The sequence below is a fragment of the Culex pipiens genome, chromosome 2 (assembly GCF_016801865.2).
Source record: "Culex pipiens pallens isolate TS chromosome 2, TS_CPP_V2, whole genome shotgun sequence".
Taxonomy (NCBI): Eukaryota; Metazoa; Arthropoda; class Insecta; order Diptera; family Culicidae; genus Culex; species Culex pipiens.
The window spans coordinates 136,282,492-136,300,650 of record NC_068938.1 but is presented as its reverse complement, the minus strand read 5'-3'; the positions used below and the strand labels follow the sequence as shown (position 1 = coordinate 136,300,650).

The window sequence follows — 18,159 nt, the reverse complement described above, 5'->3', positions numbered from 1 at the left end:
TAAGCCAAAAACGCTACTTTTGTACATGAATGGTTCTTCTTTCCAAACTTTTGTTTTCATCTGGCTGTGAATAGATTTAACGTTTATTTTAACATTCTTAGAGTAACGAACGCCTAATAATTCTCGACGGTGATTGCTGGAGGAACTTTCCGGACGTGAAAGGGCTTGAAAATTGAATAAAACTCGTTACAAGCCCTGAAGAAGGTGTCGCGTGAGCCGAAACGTCAAATTCAGCCCATCACTCTGGAAGGTTCCTCCAGCAATGCTTAAGTTACAAATAAAAAAAACGCTGTAAATAATTTAGTTAAGTAATCTAGACCTATTGTACGATATACATGTTTATCTATCCATAAACAACCGCCTAAGACTTATAAACAAAAAAACAAGTTTTCAATTAATTTTTATGGAATGAACTAGCCTAAGCTGAGTACTTAACCGAAACAAAACAACCGATGTTGACATTCAAACCAAGATCTAGCTGAAATAGTGACAGTTACCCGAAACAGCTACTGCTAGAGAAAAACCGCCAGCGCGCCAAAATGTTACCTCAAAACTGTCAGTGTCTTGCTGTTGCATCCCCCGAACACTTTTTTTCGGAGAAACCCCACTTCTACTATTATTCTACTCTCGCTTTAGCGCACGAACTGTTGACATTTTCACTGTATCATTCTTCATTTTTGTCGTCTTTTGTTGTCTTTTTTAAGTTTAAGTTTCGACATCAGCAGAAGTCTTTTTCAAGGATTAAGTCTTGAAACGCTCGTTTGGAGCCCTCAAGAAGACTACATTTGGACCGAAACGTCAAACAAAACTAGTAGTTGTCTTCATTGAATGACAAATTTATTTATTATTTTTGCAAATGTGTTCAGCATTTAGGACATTTTCTAGAAAAAAAATTTGTTAAGACCCTCAAGAAGATTTTGTTTGAGCCGAAACGTCGTAAAAACAACTTATATCATTTTTTCCATATCTTTAGTTTTGACTATTAGACAAAACAGTTCGACTCTAGCTGATCATCTTACTTAAACAAAGGAGAAAAAAATATTGTTAAAGACCCTGAAGAAGACTTCAGGTGAATCGAAACGTAAAAAAATAAAAATGCATTCATTATGTAGCAATTTTCTCTGAAATGTCGTGGCAATAAAATGTTGGTTCGAGATCCAAGCACAAACAAAATATGAAAAAAAAAACTTATTTCAAAAAAACTTTATTTCAGTTTTTCGAATATCAATCAAACTTATGTTTTGCTTGGGCTTTTTAAGAAGTCTTCTACAGAGATTTTGGCATAAACAAAATACATAAATATCTTAGGAACCCTGAAGAAGACTTCGTGTGAGCCGAAACGTTGAACTTTTTAGTAATTTGTTTCAGTTGTCATCTTCACCATATTCGTTTATTCAAATCACAAAACAATTCCTGGAGCTGAACTTTAATGTGTTTCAAATGCATTTTTTCCGCTCTCAAAATCGTAGTTTAAATCGAACTCCACACCACAAATCATTGAACAAGGTTCGGCCAACCGAAACGTTTTACAGCCGCGCGCCATGCGGTCGGCAAATGTCGTTCCAAACAGCTGAACATGCAAAATTGATGATCCCGTTTCGTACGGGTTTTCGAAACTCCACCAACACCCCTCGGAAACCCTCGCCCAAACAAAAAAGTTTAAATTAATCACTCAAATTGACATAATGTAGTGCAAATATTTCGAAAACTTGCGGCCAAAAGTGGTGGAAAAAATTTAACCAAACCCCCCAACCCGTTCCGTGAAGTTCTGATTTATTGATGTCCTCTCGCCGATGTCCGGAACGAGTGCGATGTTTATTTATAGGCCGAAATGAAAATCAAATTATGGTTCGCTGGACGAGTTCGGAGCCATTTTTTCACGCCTGCTGTCGGAACTTTGTCACTCCTTCCAACATGCAACAATTTTTTTCGTGCGACTCTATTTGCAAGCCGAAATGTCACCGTGAAGGCGATTCTTCAGCTGGGGAGTTTCAGAAGACTAGGGTGGTCTTTTAATTTTCGAAACTTTGTCAATTTGACCTTAAAATTGACATCTATGCAAATTAGCACGAAGTTGACGAAAGGTTATCATGGTCAAGTTGGTAAAGGCGCAGGTTTGGCGACCAACCAGCGCGACTTCAAATCCCGTCGTCGCCAAAGTTTTTTTTTTCGAATTTCTTTTTTTAGTTTTTTTCTACCAGAGGACAACAACAGAAGTCCCACCAGCATTTCGAGCAATTTGTTACCTTAATGTGACCCGCATTTCACGCCTTTCCGGGTCCAAACTTGCACATTCGGACACGTGGCATTCCTGGCGGCCACTTGTACAGAGTATCGTTTATCACAATATTTCACGCCGGGTGTGCAAATTTGTTTGAATGCAGTCGGCCAAATGATGTCGAGTATATCTGACTTTTGGATGTTGGCCCTCGTTTTTTTTTTTTGGTCGCCACGTGTGTTCGCACACACAAATTTGTTTGGAGCTTTGAGCTGTTGATCCAGAACGGCACACAACTTGTTCCGGTTGACAGGAGTGTGTTTCTTTGTCGGGACGGCCGGAAAATTGCCTCTGTCAGCAGATGAAAAATACGGCCCACCCATTCGGTTGATTAATTGATCGTAAAGTTCAATTGCACGGGCCACCCCCCGTGCAGTTGGGTACCAAGTGCATCAATTAGAGGGGGGTCCGTTCCGGAATTTTGGAGCTGGCATTTGTTTTAAATTGAGGCTCCCCGGGCAGTCTGGAGTGGAGCTTGTGACAGAGCGGTTTTATTGGGTGATCATTTATCAGCGGAAAATTTTGGGAAAGGACTTTAAAATGAGATTTTAAACAATTAAATCCATCATGAACAACTTGAAAGTCACACAAAACATTTTTGAAATTCTTATGAAACCTTTATAAAACAAAGAGCAGGTAGGAACAAAACCGTAAACCTGATTTGAAACCCCGAAGAAGACTTAATTTCAGCCGAAACGTTGACAAATTGAGTCATTAGATCATCAATCATAAACCGAACTGCACATAAGTCACACAAACAATAAAATAAAGGCAGCAATCTTCTTTGGAACACTTGTGTAACTTTTATAAAACAAAAAAAATACTTTTATAAAATAAAAAAAAAAGATCTCCACGCATAAATTAAAGAAAAATATTTTTCATATGAACTTTCGAAGCGACTTTCTGTAAAGATTCTAGACAAAAGAAACAACTGCGTTGGGAACCCTGAAGAAGGATAGATGTGGGCCGAAACGTCGAACTTAATAGAATATGCCTTGAATAGTGTTTCACGAAACTAGTTTGTCACAATGATATCGAAATCGAAATTTCATTTCCGAAACATTTATTTAAAATAGGTTATACAAATGTTTAACAGTAGTTTGAACTCATTGTGGAACGCTTATAGAACCAAAATGCTGCAGAAGAAATTAAGTAAAAATAAATAGATTTCATTTCATTACTTCCCATGCATTTAACCGTTTATGCAACAAGGCATAACCAAATTTGGCATTATTTTACTTGATTCGCATCATTTGTCAAGGTTTTAGGTTGAAAAAGGTAAGGCGAATATTGCAGCTGTCAAAAATTGAAAGCTCGACATGCTGGCTTGTTTTTTCAGTTTTGTTGTTTGAGTTCACTTTGCAATCTACATTTAGTGCCAACTATTTTTATACAGCTGAAAAGTTCGCCATACCTTTTTCAATTAACATACATTTGGGTAAGATCCCTGTGAAATGTCAAATCAAAATTTGGCAAACTAAAAATGAAAATCAAATCGGCACTCGTCTTGTTTGTTACGTAACCAAACATTCCCTGAATCCATTTGAAATAAAAAGTCAGCTCCAAGGAAGGGTTCAAATTTCAAACAGTTGAAATTAATTTTATCAATTCTCATTATTTTTTTTATTTTTTATAGAAAGACAATACAACTCTGCGTTTGACAGATTCTATCAAAATGCGTTGAGTCTGGTCAAGCGTCTGTCAAACGCAAGGCTAGATTCAAACAATATGCGTAGAATTATCATCATCTGTCAGCGAATCATTATCATGTCCATCGATGTCAATCATAATCATATCTACTAAATAAGTTGAGATGTTTTTTATAGTTCTTAAAAGAGACTTTACAAAAGCACGATCGTATACCTCGGAATATTGCTTGCGTTACATAAAAATAGACTAGATATCTTAATAAAAACTAGCTTCGAGAGCAATATTGTGACGGTTTGTTTACCTTTCAACTGCACCAATTGTTTACTACTTTCTTGTTACGTATAAACCGCTTCTTAACTAAAAACAGAACAATAGGATAGCGAAGACACCAAAAACCATCTTCGATAGAGAAACAAATTTAGGTGAAAGTTAAACCAAAACCGCAACCTAGGGTTGTGCTACGAAAACAAACTCTTCTAGAGCGAAAGTGTAACCATGTTCCTTAGTCAAACTAGTCTCTCTCTCTAGTACCCCGATCTGAATCTCTACTGTCATATTAGTGTCACACACACAAACGGTAGTGTCCATTTCCTTGGTATAGATCGCCCCCCTTGTTCCACCCCTGGACGACCCCCCTCTTCTGTAGGTTATAAACCCCCCTCTTTTCCTACCAAAAACAAGCGTTTCTTCGTGCATCCACCACTTCAACCGCTCGTACGTCCCGCCATTTCAGACTTGCCACACTACTACACTGATACACGAATGATTTTTGTTGAAAAATGTTAGAAGTAAAAAAACCGAAACCACCTCCGCCCCTACACCCTTTTTTACTCTACATCTCTCTGTACTTCTCTGTCTGTGTTTCATTTCTCCCCCACTTTACATCCGGTTTTGGACCCCCGAACCCCCCAACCTCAACACTTCTTCTGTTTGTTTCTTAACCCACCAAAAGTACGCAAGGTACACAAGAAACAGTACCCCGCCGCCCCCCTTAAAACGCCCCTGACAAATGTTTCAAACCGTCCGCCATTACTGAGCGCCACCACAAAGTGACTTCCACAAACAGCGCCACGCGCGTCTTCGAAACGTCAAAAAGAGAAGCAATATCGTGCACCGCCGCTGCAAACAAACTTTCTTTATTTTTGCGTGCGCTTTCCCGTTACTTTTTTATCGTTTTTTGCATCGCTCTCGCTCTCAGCAAATAATTTTAGCTCTCTCTCTCTCTCTCGCTCTCTCTTTCTATTGTTCGCTACGTTTTCGTTTTTACAGCGCAACGTTACGAATCGCTAACGGAACCGAGTTTTGCGCGCGTTAAGTCACGGCACGTTGCGATTGTCGCACCGATTTTTTAAAGGGAAAGTAACGGGGGGGCGTAACGCCCCCTCTCTAAGGTGCCAGTAAACGCCGTTTTTAAAATATTTTCTTATAAATATTCGCTAGCTAAAGTTTTCTGTTTGTACCGCTAAATTATCTGCCGATGAGTTTTCCTCGTTTCAAACAAAACATTTTGTGTTGTCGTTTTAACACTCTGCGTTCTGCATAATAACACGTTACTTTGTCGAGCCGCTTTCCTCAGAACGTTTTCCGTTTGTTTTGCGCCAGATTTTACGAACTTTTACCGATTCACACTGCAACCGTGGTCGATGTGTTTTTCTTTACTTTTTGAAACTAAAACCGCAAAGTTTTTTTAAAAACCTCTTTTTATCAATATTTGTTCGTTTTCGTTTTTTGGCAAGCAACTAAACATTTTTATTAGCATACTTTTTTGCAAAAAAAAAACAAAAACGCTACTAAATCGCATTTGAAGCAAAAACTACCATTCTAATACCTACTAGTAAAGCAAAATAAAAAACAAATCTCCCCCAAAAAAATACAAAATTTCTTAACCTACTCCCAACCTCCTCCCAAATATTTGACTATTACATATCAAAAAGTGAAGACAAACATCAATTAGCAGATAATGTCTTTAGGTATGTCGCGAATTCATGCGCGGTGCCTGCAAGCGAGCTGAGTCGGAATGCCGGTTTGCTCATCCGCAGGAGAGCGTCACAACACACGAAGACGGTTCCGTCACGGTGTGCATGGATGCCGTGAAGGGTAGATGCGCTCGTGAACCTTGTCGCTACTTCCATCCTCCCTTGCACCTGCAGGCTCAAATAAAAGCAGCGCAGTCACGCGCAACCGCGGTATGGCTACCCTTTAATACAAAACATCAAACAAAAATCAAGAAAAAAAGAAACATTTTCTTCTTTTTCTTCTATTCTCTTTCTCTTGTTTCCGTTTGTTTTTATATCTCTCTCTGTTTTCCCCCTCACCTTCCTCTGTTCTTATTCTCTCATACTCTTTCAGTTTCCCGTCTAACACCCCTAACCACTAACATTTCCACACCACTACCCACTAACCCCAAACTTACCACCTTGTGTTGTGTTCCGTTTGTTTGACTTCTCACAACATCCTTAGTTTGCCGACCGTTTTTGTTTTTTGGTTTTGACGTTTTCCATTTTGTTTCCTCCCTACCCCCAACCGGTTGAAACAAAACAAACACCAAAACACTCTCTCACAGAACTCTCAAGTTCCCAAATCTTGTTTTGCCTCTCTCTCTCTGTACTAACACGAAAGACACACTCTCTCTCCGTTTCTCTCTGGCACATACACACAGAGCACAAAAGTCCCACCTCGGTTTTCCAGCCCGCTTTAGCGTAGAGAGCTGCTCCCAATCCTAATCCCGACCCCTGGTAGAATCCACCCTTTCAAAAAAAAATCGAGAAAGAAAGCAAGAGCCATTGTTTACAAACAAACCAGCCTTGAATCGCAACTTCAGAGACATCTACTCGTCGTCGGCAGCATCCACTGAGCTCTCAATTTTCATCTGTCAAAAATTTTGCGAGCAAATCATGAATCATTGTTCATGATTGCGTGAGCAGTGTTCACTGAACATTCGAATGAGAAACTTTTCGTTTTCGGTGAGTTCTCCCAAATTTATTTGAAGCAGTATGTTCGTCATGTGAACATTTACAAGTTTCGTAACGCCTGCTGTTACTGACGATTACACTTTTCATTTACGGAAACTCCCGTCTACGTTATAACAAATTCGTTTTTTGTCCTGTCCTTAGTGATTAAGTTCACTAATGCTAAACATCTCGTCCAATGTTATAAATACAATTCCACTGATTTTTTTTTAAACGGCAAATAAAATCCGTTATCCTTTTTCACAATTCTTTGAAAGTTCAAAATAGCAATTAAATCATGTTTTTTTAAAGCAAATTGTTTTCGTAAGTCATTATACAGACTGATTATTTGTAGTCAAAGAATTACAGAGAAACCTCTTTTTTATGCGGTGGCGTTATGCTTTTTGTTTCGTAGATTTCTCTTAAACCCAGCCCGGGAGCATGTTGACAGCTCCCATACAAACTGAGCGTACCCCGTTTTGTGTAGAGACCCTAAATAGGGAGACTGGTTTAAGCTGGTCTGGCAACGTATGTTTTGAGCTTGGCAACACTGATAAGTTCTGCTGGGCGTAAAGGCAAATGCTCGTTTGGATACGTCAAACTCGTGTCTGTTTGAGTACGTCAAATTCACTTTGACCAGTCTCCCTATTAAGGATCTCTAGTTTTGTGGACCCAGTGGGCCTAAGATGGCGGCCTTCGATATTATCTAGCCAAACTTTTGAAAATGGCGAATAGTTTAAATAAATATAGTTTTTGCCTTGTTTTGGTTTAAAACGACAAAATAAGCATTCTGGAATCATTTTCTTTAAAAACTTGTTTAGAGATACGCCACGTTCAAATATTAGTCTAGAACAGTAGAAGTGAGTGTGCCGCTAAAGCCGTCACGAAAAAAAAGTTTCATGTGCAAATTTTGAGTAGCGTATTTAATGGGCGGACTCCAACGAGGCCCACTTGCCATCTGTCGGTGAATACGCGCAACTCGCGATAACTGTCATCATAGGGTCTGGTTGCTTAAACCAAACAATATTTTTGCAAGCTTCAAAAAGCGTTTTGTAGTTCTGAACAAAACCTACAAATTAATTTTAAAAGATTGCAAGAATCTTGCGGCGTTACAGAGAAATCAACAAATTATAAAAACGTAACGCACCGCGTAACAAGAGGTTTCACTATACTATTTGTCACGTCTGTACACTATGTTAACACAGACAAACAGACGTGACTCTCCATACAAATAATTTTTGAAATTCATCGTCCTTCATCAAACCACCAAATCACGGCGACGCCAGCGCTACCTGGTGAGCTTATGCCGAAGCGCAGCCCAAACATACCAATACAAACCCCTTACTGTCATGTGTCATGTCAGTGTATGCGTGAGACAATCAAGCCTTAACGATTGTAAACATCAACAGCTGATTTAAATAATGTTGTTGTTGCTTATCGTCAGTAGGTACTCGATGAAATAAAAATAAAAATTAACACCGACGGCCGAAGATGACGGCCAAACCATGCGGCAGCATCAGCAACGACGCACCACAACCACAACGACAGAGACCAAACCACTGGTCCTCCCCGTTGCTCTCAAAAACATCCGCGTTGCGTTAAACAGCAAAATGAGATGAAAAAAGTTGCAAAGATTCCAAAAAAACGCTGCCGCAAAATAGATCGACGCAACATCGCCAAAAAGCCAAAAGTACGACCAGCAGCAGCAATCTGAGCATCAGTTCACGAAGGATAAGCAGGTTGCTCCGAAAGAGATGACTTTACCACAGGGTCCGGCTTCCTCTGCAGTAGCGGGCGCCTCAGCAGCAGCCTCGATATCGACAGGCAGTTGAGTAGGCCTACCGGGCTACCGGGTTAATAGTGAGGCAAAGGGTATGTCCTCGCTAGTCAGCCGCTTATCTGACCCTGGTCGAAACTGCCCCAATCTTGTCCCGCAAAGCCTGGATTGTGGATCACCGTTAGAATTCCTGAATTCTATCATATTTTGTTTTGTTTTTATTTGATGCCACGTGCTCATGCTCAACTCCAGAGTTTTTTTTGAAAAGGACCGATAAACTATTGTCTTTCATATGTTTATAGGACCTAATCAAAAAAAACTCAAGAACTTTACAACAACAAAAACACATTACACACACTGAGGAAAGACGGGCGAGCTGTCACGACAGCAGCGCCATCAGCGCCGGGTGAGTGGATGCCGAAGCTAAATTGCATTTGAAATAACCGTTTTGGCTCGGTTATTGAAGGACGATGGTTCCGAACTCGAGTGTCCCGTCTGTTTGTCTGTGATGTTAAGTTGAACTATCCTGAGGAATCTTCTTTTTTTTGTGATTTCAACATTCAATAAATATTAACCTTGATATTTGAAATGTCATGGGATTTATTTGAGATTTTACAAGTACAGTGAAATTATTATTAAAATGGAGGCATTATGTTTTTTTTTCTACAGAGAACCCTCAGGAAGGCGTTACGCTTTTTATTTTGTCATATTCTCTGAAACTTAAATACATTTTTGAGGACTTTTAAATGCGATTTGTAGATCTGCAGAAGACGTACAAATTGCTTCAAATGAATGCACAAATTTTGCTTTGTTCCAAAGATATCAACCAATTACAAAACGTAACGCCTCCGCGTAAAAATTGGTTGATTCCCCATTAAAAATGAAAACTTTTAAACACAAATTGATTTTCTTGCGCCAATCTCAAAGTTGCTTTAAAAATATTTAAAAGACACAGAGAAACTTCTTTTTACATGGAGGTGTTGTGCTTTTTATTTCGTCGATTTCTCTGAAACACAACAACATGTTTGCAAGCTTCAAAAAGCGATTTGAAGGGATGGACAAGGCGTACAAATTGATTTGAAAATGTAGCAGGTAACATTTAGTTGTCCAGAGAAATCGACAAATTACAAAACGTAACGCCTCAGCGCACCTTTTTAACCGGACAAGAGGATTTATTGAAAAGATACAGTGAAACCTCTTTTTAAGCGGTGCGTTACGTTTTTCTAATTTGTCGATTTCTCTGGAACGACGCAATATTTTTGCAATCTGTTAAAAGCAATTTGTAGGTTTTGTTCAGTTCTACAAAAAGCTTTTAGAAACTTGCAAAAATATTGCATGGTTTGAGAGAAATCTACGAAACAAAAAGCGTAACGCCATCACGTAAAAAGAGGTTTCTCTGTACCTTCGTTCCCAAACGTGTTAGTGTAGCTTTACCTTCCACAGTCACAAACGTTGAGAATTTTATTTGTACAGAGTTTGCGTTATCCGCATAACTTGTAAATTAACAAAAAAACACAATTTTTAAAACAAAAAAAAAACTTTATGATATGAATAAATTATGTTTGAAATAATTAATCTCATGGAAATTATCAAAAAGTGCAGTTCTTCACGAATAACACAACTATGTACAACAAATAACACTAAGGGTTAGCACAAAACAAGAAAGTAACTCTCTTTTTCTCGGTTTGTTTACTGTCTCTGTTTTGCTCTCAGTAAACTGTGAAAAATGAGAGAAACTATTTATTACGCACTGTCTTAAGGTATAAATAACCTTTAATTGAAAAAGAAAAAAAAAGCTTTCACAAACAATTCATTAATCAAAATCACCCAATTAAAAAAACATTTCTTTCAAAATGTGATAAAACAAAACTCGTCACTTGTCAAACCCATCTGTCAAACCGCGCCGCAACGCGCTCATCTGTCAAAGAACAAGCTTGCCAGCAAACCAGCCAGCCAGTGCCAGTGCGCCCAGTTTCGTTGCAGCGCTGTGTGTTACCAAAACTTTTAAGTTCATTTCTTCAAAGCTACAATTTTAAACAAGAAAATGGCGTTCAAAACTGTCGTTGTTGCCCCTCTCCAACTTTATCTACCTGTGTCTCTTTCTTTCTTTCTCGTTTCTCTAGTTAATTGTTGCCCCCTTTTCTCTCGCGTTTCATCAAATTTGGCCCCTCTCGTGAGAATTCAACCCGAAAAAATCCGTCAATGTGTTCCGATCATTGTCTCTCCCTTCCTCCCTTTTAGATAGATGAATTAAAACCAAACCCCCTTGCATGTCGTGTTTTACCCTCTCTCCTCCCCTAAAAAGGTTAGCTCCATCCCCACATTTACCCATTTAGAGTGTAGAAACGCAGCAGCGGGTACTTTACGTTTTCGATCAAAAATAAATAAATCAAATTCTAGAATAGTGTGTAAATGAAGGTAAAAATTTCACATTCTCAGAGAGTAGCTCGGAAGTGTTCCGTATTCAGAGGTTAGTAAGCTCTAGAATAGCTAGTCCACGCAGTCTGATGATACTTGTAGAATAGAATATCTTTGAATTAAATAGCTAGGTAACTGTTTTTAGTCATTGAATCATAAGGATCTTGGTTACATTTCATTGAAAATTCTATTCTTGTTTATAGTTAAACAATGTTTTTTTTTTAGATTTTGATGATATTTTGTCAATTTAAATTAACTAACGTCTAAACAAAACTGATGGAGACGCAGGATTACTTGATGAATTTCATGGAGACGCATTGTTAAGCGTCACACTTAAGATGAATCCGAAAAAAGTAAAATATAATACCTAGAGAGTAATAAAACAAACAAAATATTTAGGAAAATATAAAATATTTCTCAAACTTTTTTTTCAAGGTGCATAAACCTTACATTCTCAGCCAAATAACTTATTGAGGGTTACGTTCCTCAGATTTGATCAATATCAAACCGGATCTAAAGTTATTTTTGAATGATATAATTGTTACTCAAGTTTGGGTAATATTTAGTCTTTTGAAGATTTCACCAAATTGAGTGGAATTAACCCAAGTTGAATAAAAATAAAAATCTAAAAAACTCACTTCAGAGAAAGTTTTGTTTTGGAGAAATCTTAGTGAAAATACCTTGAAAGAGTTATTCTGGTTGATACATAAGTCTAGTTTTAAGTTTAGGTCAACGAAGCTTTACGTCAGAATACTGAAATCCGTCGATCTGGTCAGAGTTGCCAGGCAGTTCTACAGCAAAAGCCGTCCACTTGATAGTGTGTAGAAGATCCACCAACTCGAACAGAGCAAAAACAGCAACAAAACTTGCTAACTTAGGGATGTACCCCGTGGCCTATTGCCAATTATGATGAAAACAACGATATTACTGTGTACATATAAAATTACGGTGCGCGCTCGGAAGCTTCTTCACAACTTGCGAAACATGCTTCTTTAATCGAACCCATTCACCACGATTATGTTAATCTAAGCCCCCTTTCCCCCTATTTTTACTTTTAAAAACAACTCAAAAAACTACTTACAATACTGTCCTCCTCACTATCTACGAATTTAAATTAGTATTAGATTATATTATTTCGGAAATTTTTCTTATAAATATGTTTTGTATATTCTCTTTCTTTTCTTTTTTCATCAAAAACGAAATACTTTATTATATTAAATGCTTGTTATGCTTCTTTTTCTTTTTCCTAAACCATCACCAAACCCCGTCCAAAACAAATGAAAAAACAAAACTCATGTTTCCTTTAAAAAAATCCGCAAAACCCTCAAAATTTTCGAATATTTTCATTCGAAAACAATTTCCCACACTCACACACACACTCGCACACACTTACACACTCTTCCATCCCCCTCTTTCCTCTATCCCCCCTTCCCCTCTCGTACGAACGCGATCAAACAAAAAAAATCGAAAAAAAAACAACAAAACCCCTCTAGACTGCACCAGTATCCGTGGCCGCTGTCGCCGCTGCCGCTGCCGCCGCCGCCCTACCACCACCGCTGCCGCCATCCGCCGCCGCCGCCGCCGCAGCCGCCTCAGCCGCGGCTCACTCGCCTCTCGAGGCCGGCAAAAAGCGTTCGGCCGAAAACGATATGATACAAATGGTACTTGCGTTACTTTGAGTTCTCTCTTTTTTGCCATCCCTTTTTTATTCTCTTTTTTTTCTTGTTTTGTTTACTCAAATTCTCCTTTGTTTTCGATTGTTTGTAACGTTAGACATAATTGTTTAGTTTAATTTGTTAACAATTACTTTAAAAATATTCTCCCCACTAGTTTACCCCTCAGTTCCGAGTCCTTTGTGTTGTTTTGATCAAAATTTTAGTTTTGTTTACATGTCTTTTGTTTTTTCTCCACCCCAAAATTAAAAACCCCAAACCAACCTCCCCTCTCCCCCCCAAATGTATTGTACCACATTGCCGTAGCTTACGCATGACTCTGTTTTAGCTTGCTTTTTTGTTTGAGGAAAAAATATCGAGAAATCGATAAAAACGATAGATAAAATAAAGTATGCAAACCAGAAACGGTCTTGGAATCAAAGTTGCTAGCATGTATGCCAAACAAGAGTTAAACACACACACGCGTGCGTGTATGTGAGGTTAAAACAAACAGTCCAACACCATCCATCGACCCGATTACACAGTGTGACAAAAAAAACGTATAAGAAAAAATATTGGCGCTTACGTTACTTTACAAAAAAAAAACGCATTACATTAAGACATTACGTTATAGTGGAAAAAAAATCATAAAAGAGACAACCTCAGAGCAATCTGTTCTTTTAAATTCACAAAATTAAATAATTATGAAAAGTTGATTTTATTTATTTCAAATTGAATTTACCAGCAATGTGACGTAAGCGCCGATTTCACTTTCATTAAAAATCGATATGTTGTGTAGTAAACGCCAGCCTGCCATGACGCAAAATATTTTAGTGTCTTAATTTTTATATTCCTGATTACTTTAAACAACTTTTACCTGAAAAAAAACATATTTCAAGAACGGCGCTTGCACCACATTTTGATTGAATGATAAGAATTAGCATAATTTTTGAACAAAATTTGCTTAAGTTTCTCAACATTTTGTGAAAACAATTGAAGTTTATTTTACTGCTAAAACATCTAAATCTAAATTAGTCTTATTGATCCTGTTTTGAACATTAAATATGTTTTTATGCAAAGTGACGTAAGAGCCAAATTAAATTATTTTAATTTTTTGACAATTTCAGATAACTAAAAACTTAATTTTTGTCACACTGTGTAACGTATCATTTTTCTCCAGCGAACTATATTTTTCCGTTGCTGCTATCAGATATTTTCCGAGCGAATCATTTTTTTTGTTTTATTTTTCAACTATGCGCAACCTATCACTCTCTTCAGCTCACCACTGTATGTGTGTACGTGTATGTGTGAAAAACAAGCTTTCGGTAAGGTTAGGTATGAATGTATGGTGTGTTTGTGAGAAACAACGTGCGTAAATATTATTCATCGGTAATGGACAAACTGATGTAGGTATGTTCGTTTGTGTGGCAAATGTGTCATCCATTTATTTATTTTTATTTTTTTTGGTTTTGCGCTTCAAACTTTCAGCAAATAGTAAAAAAATAGTACAAATCAACACGCGGGTAAATTGTTTTCATCATAATGTTTGCGCGATTTAGGAAACGATAAAAGTGCAGGCGAAGAACACAAAATTGTACAAAGCATCTGACAACTGGCGTAGGGGAGCAAACATTCTCGCAACTTGAAAAAAAAAACATGACTGGTTTGACAAAGCCAAACAAAAACACAAGATTTTATAGAGAGATTGTCACAAATTGTGAGGAGCAATTCCAAATTGGAGACAAATTGCCCACCATCCAGAAGTCCTAATTTTAAGAATCTACTCTTCCTATTTCTTTTTTAGTTGTATTTATTTGTTTTTTAAGTTCTTTTTCTGGTATCTTTTGTACAAAAAACAAAACAAAAACTATATATTTATCATTTAGCGCAGCTATCTGTACACCTTACTAATGAGTGTTTTATTTTTCTCGCTTTTTCTCTCTCTTCTCGCCACACATACACACAAACAACGAAACTACCAAAACATCCAAACACACCCCACACTACTACCCCTCTTCCAAAAAAAATCCCTTCTTTCTCACCCTCCTCCTATGAACGTGTAATGCGCTAACTCTGTGCTGTATGTGTGTGTGTATGCGTATCGCCAACCTCAATGTGTGCCACCTCTACACACGCACTCGGGATCCAACACCAACACAACCACACTGCGTGCGTGCCCGCTTACTCCTACTATCTATCTACTCCCTCTCTCTGTCGTACTACTCTACCTACAAACAACTCCTACTACTACTACTACCACCGCACATTCGCACCCACCAGATGGACATGAAAACGATGGGATCTTTTTACTATGAAAACTTTGTAAGTAACCATGCATATTATCTTAGTTTTGTACTCTTTTTTAGAAACCAGTTCCGACTCCTTTCTCTCCTCGTTTATTTTGGTTTGTTTTTACTCTCTTTCTTTGCGCAATCCTTTTCGGTATGTGTGCAATTTTCTGTTCTTTCTCGCCAATTTTGTTTCTTTTTTTTCTGTTGGTTCCGGACAAATATAAAAGAAAACTTTGTAGATGTAAACACACTCGTAAATCAATAAACAACAAACAATCATGTATAGAACACGTCGAGGATTGGTGTCTTGGCTGCGTACTTTCCAACGTCAGAGCGAGAAACCGACACTCGTTCCCGCTCTCTTTTTGCGCGCGTAGTTTGAAAAGCTCTCTCTTCTCTCCCAACTATCTGTCACTGTCTCTTTAAGTATCTCTCTCTCTTTCTCTCTATTTTTCTTTTCTGTTCCAAACCACACAGTATCTCTTTGACAACTCTCTCCCCCCATTTTGTGATACGATTGTGCTAATTTGTAAATCTTGTTACGTGAACTAATTTTTCGAGAATTTTTTGAAAAACAATCACACCAAAACCAAGTGCATGACAAAAGAGTGACTTCGTTCGGGGCTAAAACCGTTCTCACCTGTTTCAATCCGTCCAACCCGTAGGCATTCCCCGGCATGGTCCCGTACAAGCGAACCGCAGCGGACAAGTCTGGCATTCCGGTTTACCAGCCCGGTGCCACCACGTACCAGCAGCTGATGCAGCTCCAGCAACCGTTCGTGCCAGTGTCATGTGAGTACCCAACTCCCAGTTCCTCCGCCACATCTGCTACTTATATTCCACAAACATCCTCGACGGCAACCCTAATTGCTAATAACAGTAGTAGTAATAGTGCTCCGAGCACCATTTTGACGAGCAGCAGTTATTATACTAGTAGTGGTAACAGTGTTAATAATAATAACAACAGCAACAAAGTAAATAACAAAAACACAACACTTGCAAAGTCACTCTCACTGCAATCGGTTTCGTCCATTGGCCACCTGTCCAACGGCCAGGTCCACTCGGACACGGACCAGAGCGTCAAGTCCGAGGGTCACCTCAGCGAGAAGGACGATCTGTCGGCGGTATCGGCTGCGGCTAGCGTTAGCGATGCCCTACTAACGCTTACCCCGACCAGCACTGCGGCTTCGCAAGCAATGGTGTCCACGTCGGCCACGCAATCCGTTCCGGCACCGATCACCAGCGCCATGCTAAACTACTCGGTTTCCGCAGCCCAAATTAACAGCTACAACGCTAGCATCCAAGCGCAAGCCCAAGCCGTGCACGCTGCCCAAGCGGCAGCGGTTGCCCAAGCTAACCAGGCCGCAGCCGCATCCGCACAGTACTCAGCCCACTACGCGGACGCCGCCAACCTCGCGAAGGAGGTAGCCCAGAAGAACTACGCCAATGCACTTAAAATGGCTGCCGCTTCGAACGCTTTAACCGGCAAGCCACTAACCGCACTCAGCTACACCGGGGTAGCCCTGAACAAGACCAGCCTAATGACGCAGGCCCAGTCCTACGGTGTACCGTCGGCTACCGCTGCCGGTGCCGCTCCCACCTATCCGCCACCCCGCATTGGCACCCCGGCAGTGGCCATGGCCGCGGCTACTCCTCAGCAAACGATGCTTCCAACGCTTTCGCGTCCACCGCCGCCCATCATGCCGCAGGCCGCCTTTACGCAAATGTTACGTCCACAAATGCCGGCCAACCTGATGCACAATCCGTACGCAGCCGCCGCGGCCGTCGCCCAGCAACAGCAGCAGCTTATGAGCCAAGCCGGCTTCATGTACCCAGCCTTCCAGGCCGCAGCCGGCGGTTACCAGTTTGGCAGCCCCATGCATACCGCCATGCCCGGCACCGCTAACCTAACCGGAATCCCTGGCGCCATGACCCAGGTGCCGCAGGTGGCCGCCACGCCCACCCCCGGCAGCGCCGTCGTACTTAACCCATACAAAAAGATGAAAACGTCATAAGAAGTGCAACTATCCCCACTCTCACACACACACCCACACCAATTGCCATACGCGTTCCGCGAGGAACCACTCAAGTCACTCACACACGCGCACGCCCATCTCGCACTAATCGTTGCCATGAGAGCAAAACCAAACGGAATTAAACAATAAGATGTAAACAAAGGAAAAAAACATAAACAACAAATGAAGATGATAGTGCCTGAACACATGAGAAAAATAAACAAACTCACACACATTGATAAAAACGAGAATCGCAACCAAGATGTTCACCAAGATTGAGGAGAAAAGTGGTTAGAAAACTAATAGAGGAAAAAGGTAACACCATTTTATCTGCAACAGTAAACACACAAAATGAGAAACACAAATAATTATTTTAAATCAATAAGTAATGCATAACTTGTAGGGAAAACATTGCAAGAAAGAGAGAGCGTTTATTGAGTGATCTTGTCACTAAGGTTAAGGAAAAAACAAAGAATAGCATCATTTTGTCGTTAGTGAAGGTAAACAAAAACAAATTTAGTTAATTTAAGGTGCAATTCTGTTGGAAGCAAAACCCGGTTCACGGTTCCAGTGAACGCTAAAATTCTGTACTAGTTTTGTTATAGCTGTCTTTGTTTACTAAAAAGTACTTTTTTTTGTGTACCGTACACACACATTTGTTTATTTATACATACGGGTAGTTTGGGTTTTGTTTTTGTTTGTTTTTTGTCACTTGACTGCAAGGCGTTTTTTTCTTACAAAAAGAAAAAAAAGAGAAGAAAAAGGGAAGAATCAAAATAATGAAACTGTGATAGCTTCACACACACAAATAAATGCTGCAGAAAAAATCCCGCTTCGCTTGCAAACACTCCAACACAAACACCCACACACATGTTCTGTTTGACAGAACTCAAAAAATCAACACCCACACACACAAAAACATTACACGCTGCGCAAAAGTTCCCCTGTATTTTTTGTTTTTGTTCTGTTTTCGATCGGTTTATTTTGACAGCATTTCGCAATGAAGTTTAGAAGTTTAGTGGAAAGAAGGTAAACGATCTTGTGTCACGCATACAAACGTAGGAAGACAAGTTTTAAGCCTAAGTATGACAGAGAAATTTTGAAACTTGTAGTCACACGTGTAGTTGAGC

At 39.4% G+C, this 18,159-nt stretch overlaps 1 protein-coding gene across 6 annotated transcripts in view; it reads left to right on the top strand.

Moving 5' to 3' along the window:
* LOC120417562 (protein muscleblind) overlaps window positions 1-18,159 on the top strand; it is a 526,440-nt gene that overhangs the window by 486,699 nt on the left and 21,582 nt on the right. For 3 of the 6 annotated variants that reach the window (XR_008212116.1, XM_052708165.1, XM_052708166.1), the window contains 4 exons: window positions 5,899-6,114; window positions 12,565-12,732; window positions 15,004-15,045; window positions 15,680-15,806. Coding sequence is in view for 4 of the 6 variants with exons in the window: in XM_052708165.1 (XP_052564125.1) it covers window positions 5,899-6,114; window positions 12,565-12,732; window positions 15,004-15,045; window positions 15,680-15,806 (553 nt within the window). In the remaining 2 variants the exon portion in view is untranslated. The remainder of the gene's footprint in view (window positions 1-5,898; window positions 6,115-12,564; window positions 12,733-15,003; window positions 15,046-15,679; window positions 15,807-18,159) is intronic. The other 3 variants (XR_008212114.1, XM_052708167.1, XM_052708168.1) reach the window with 2 other exon arrangements.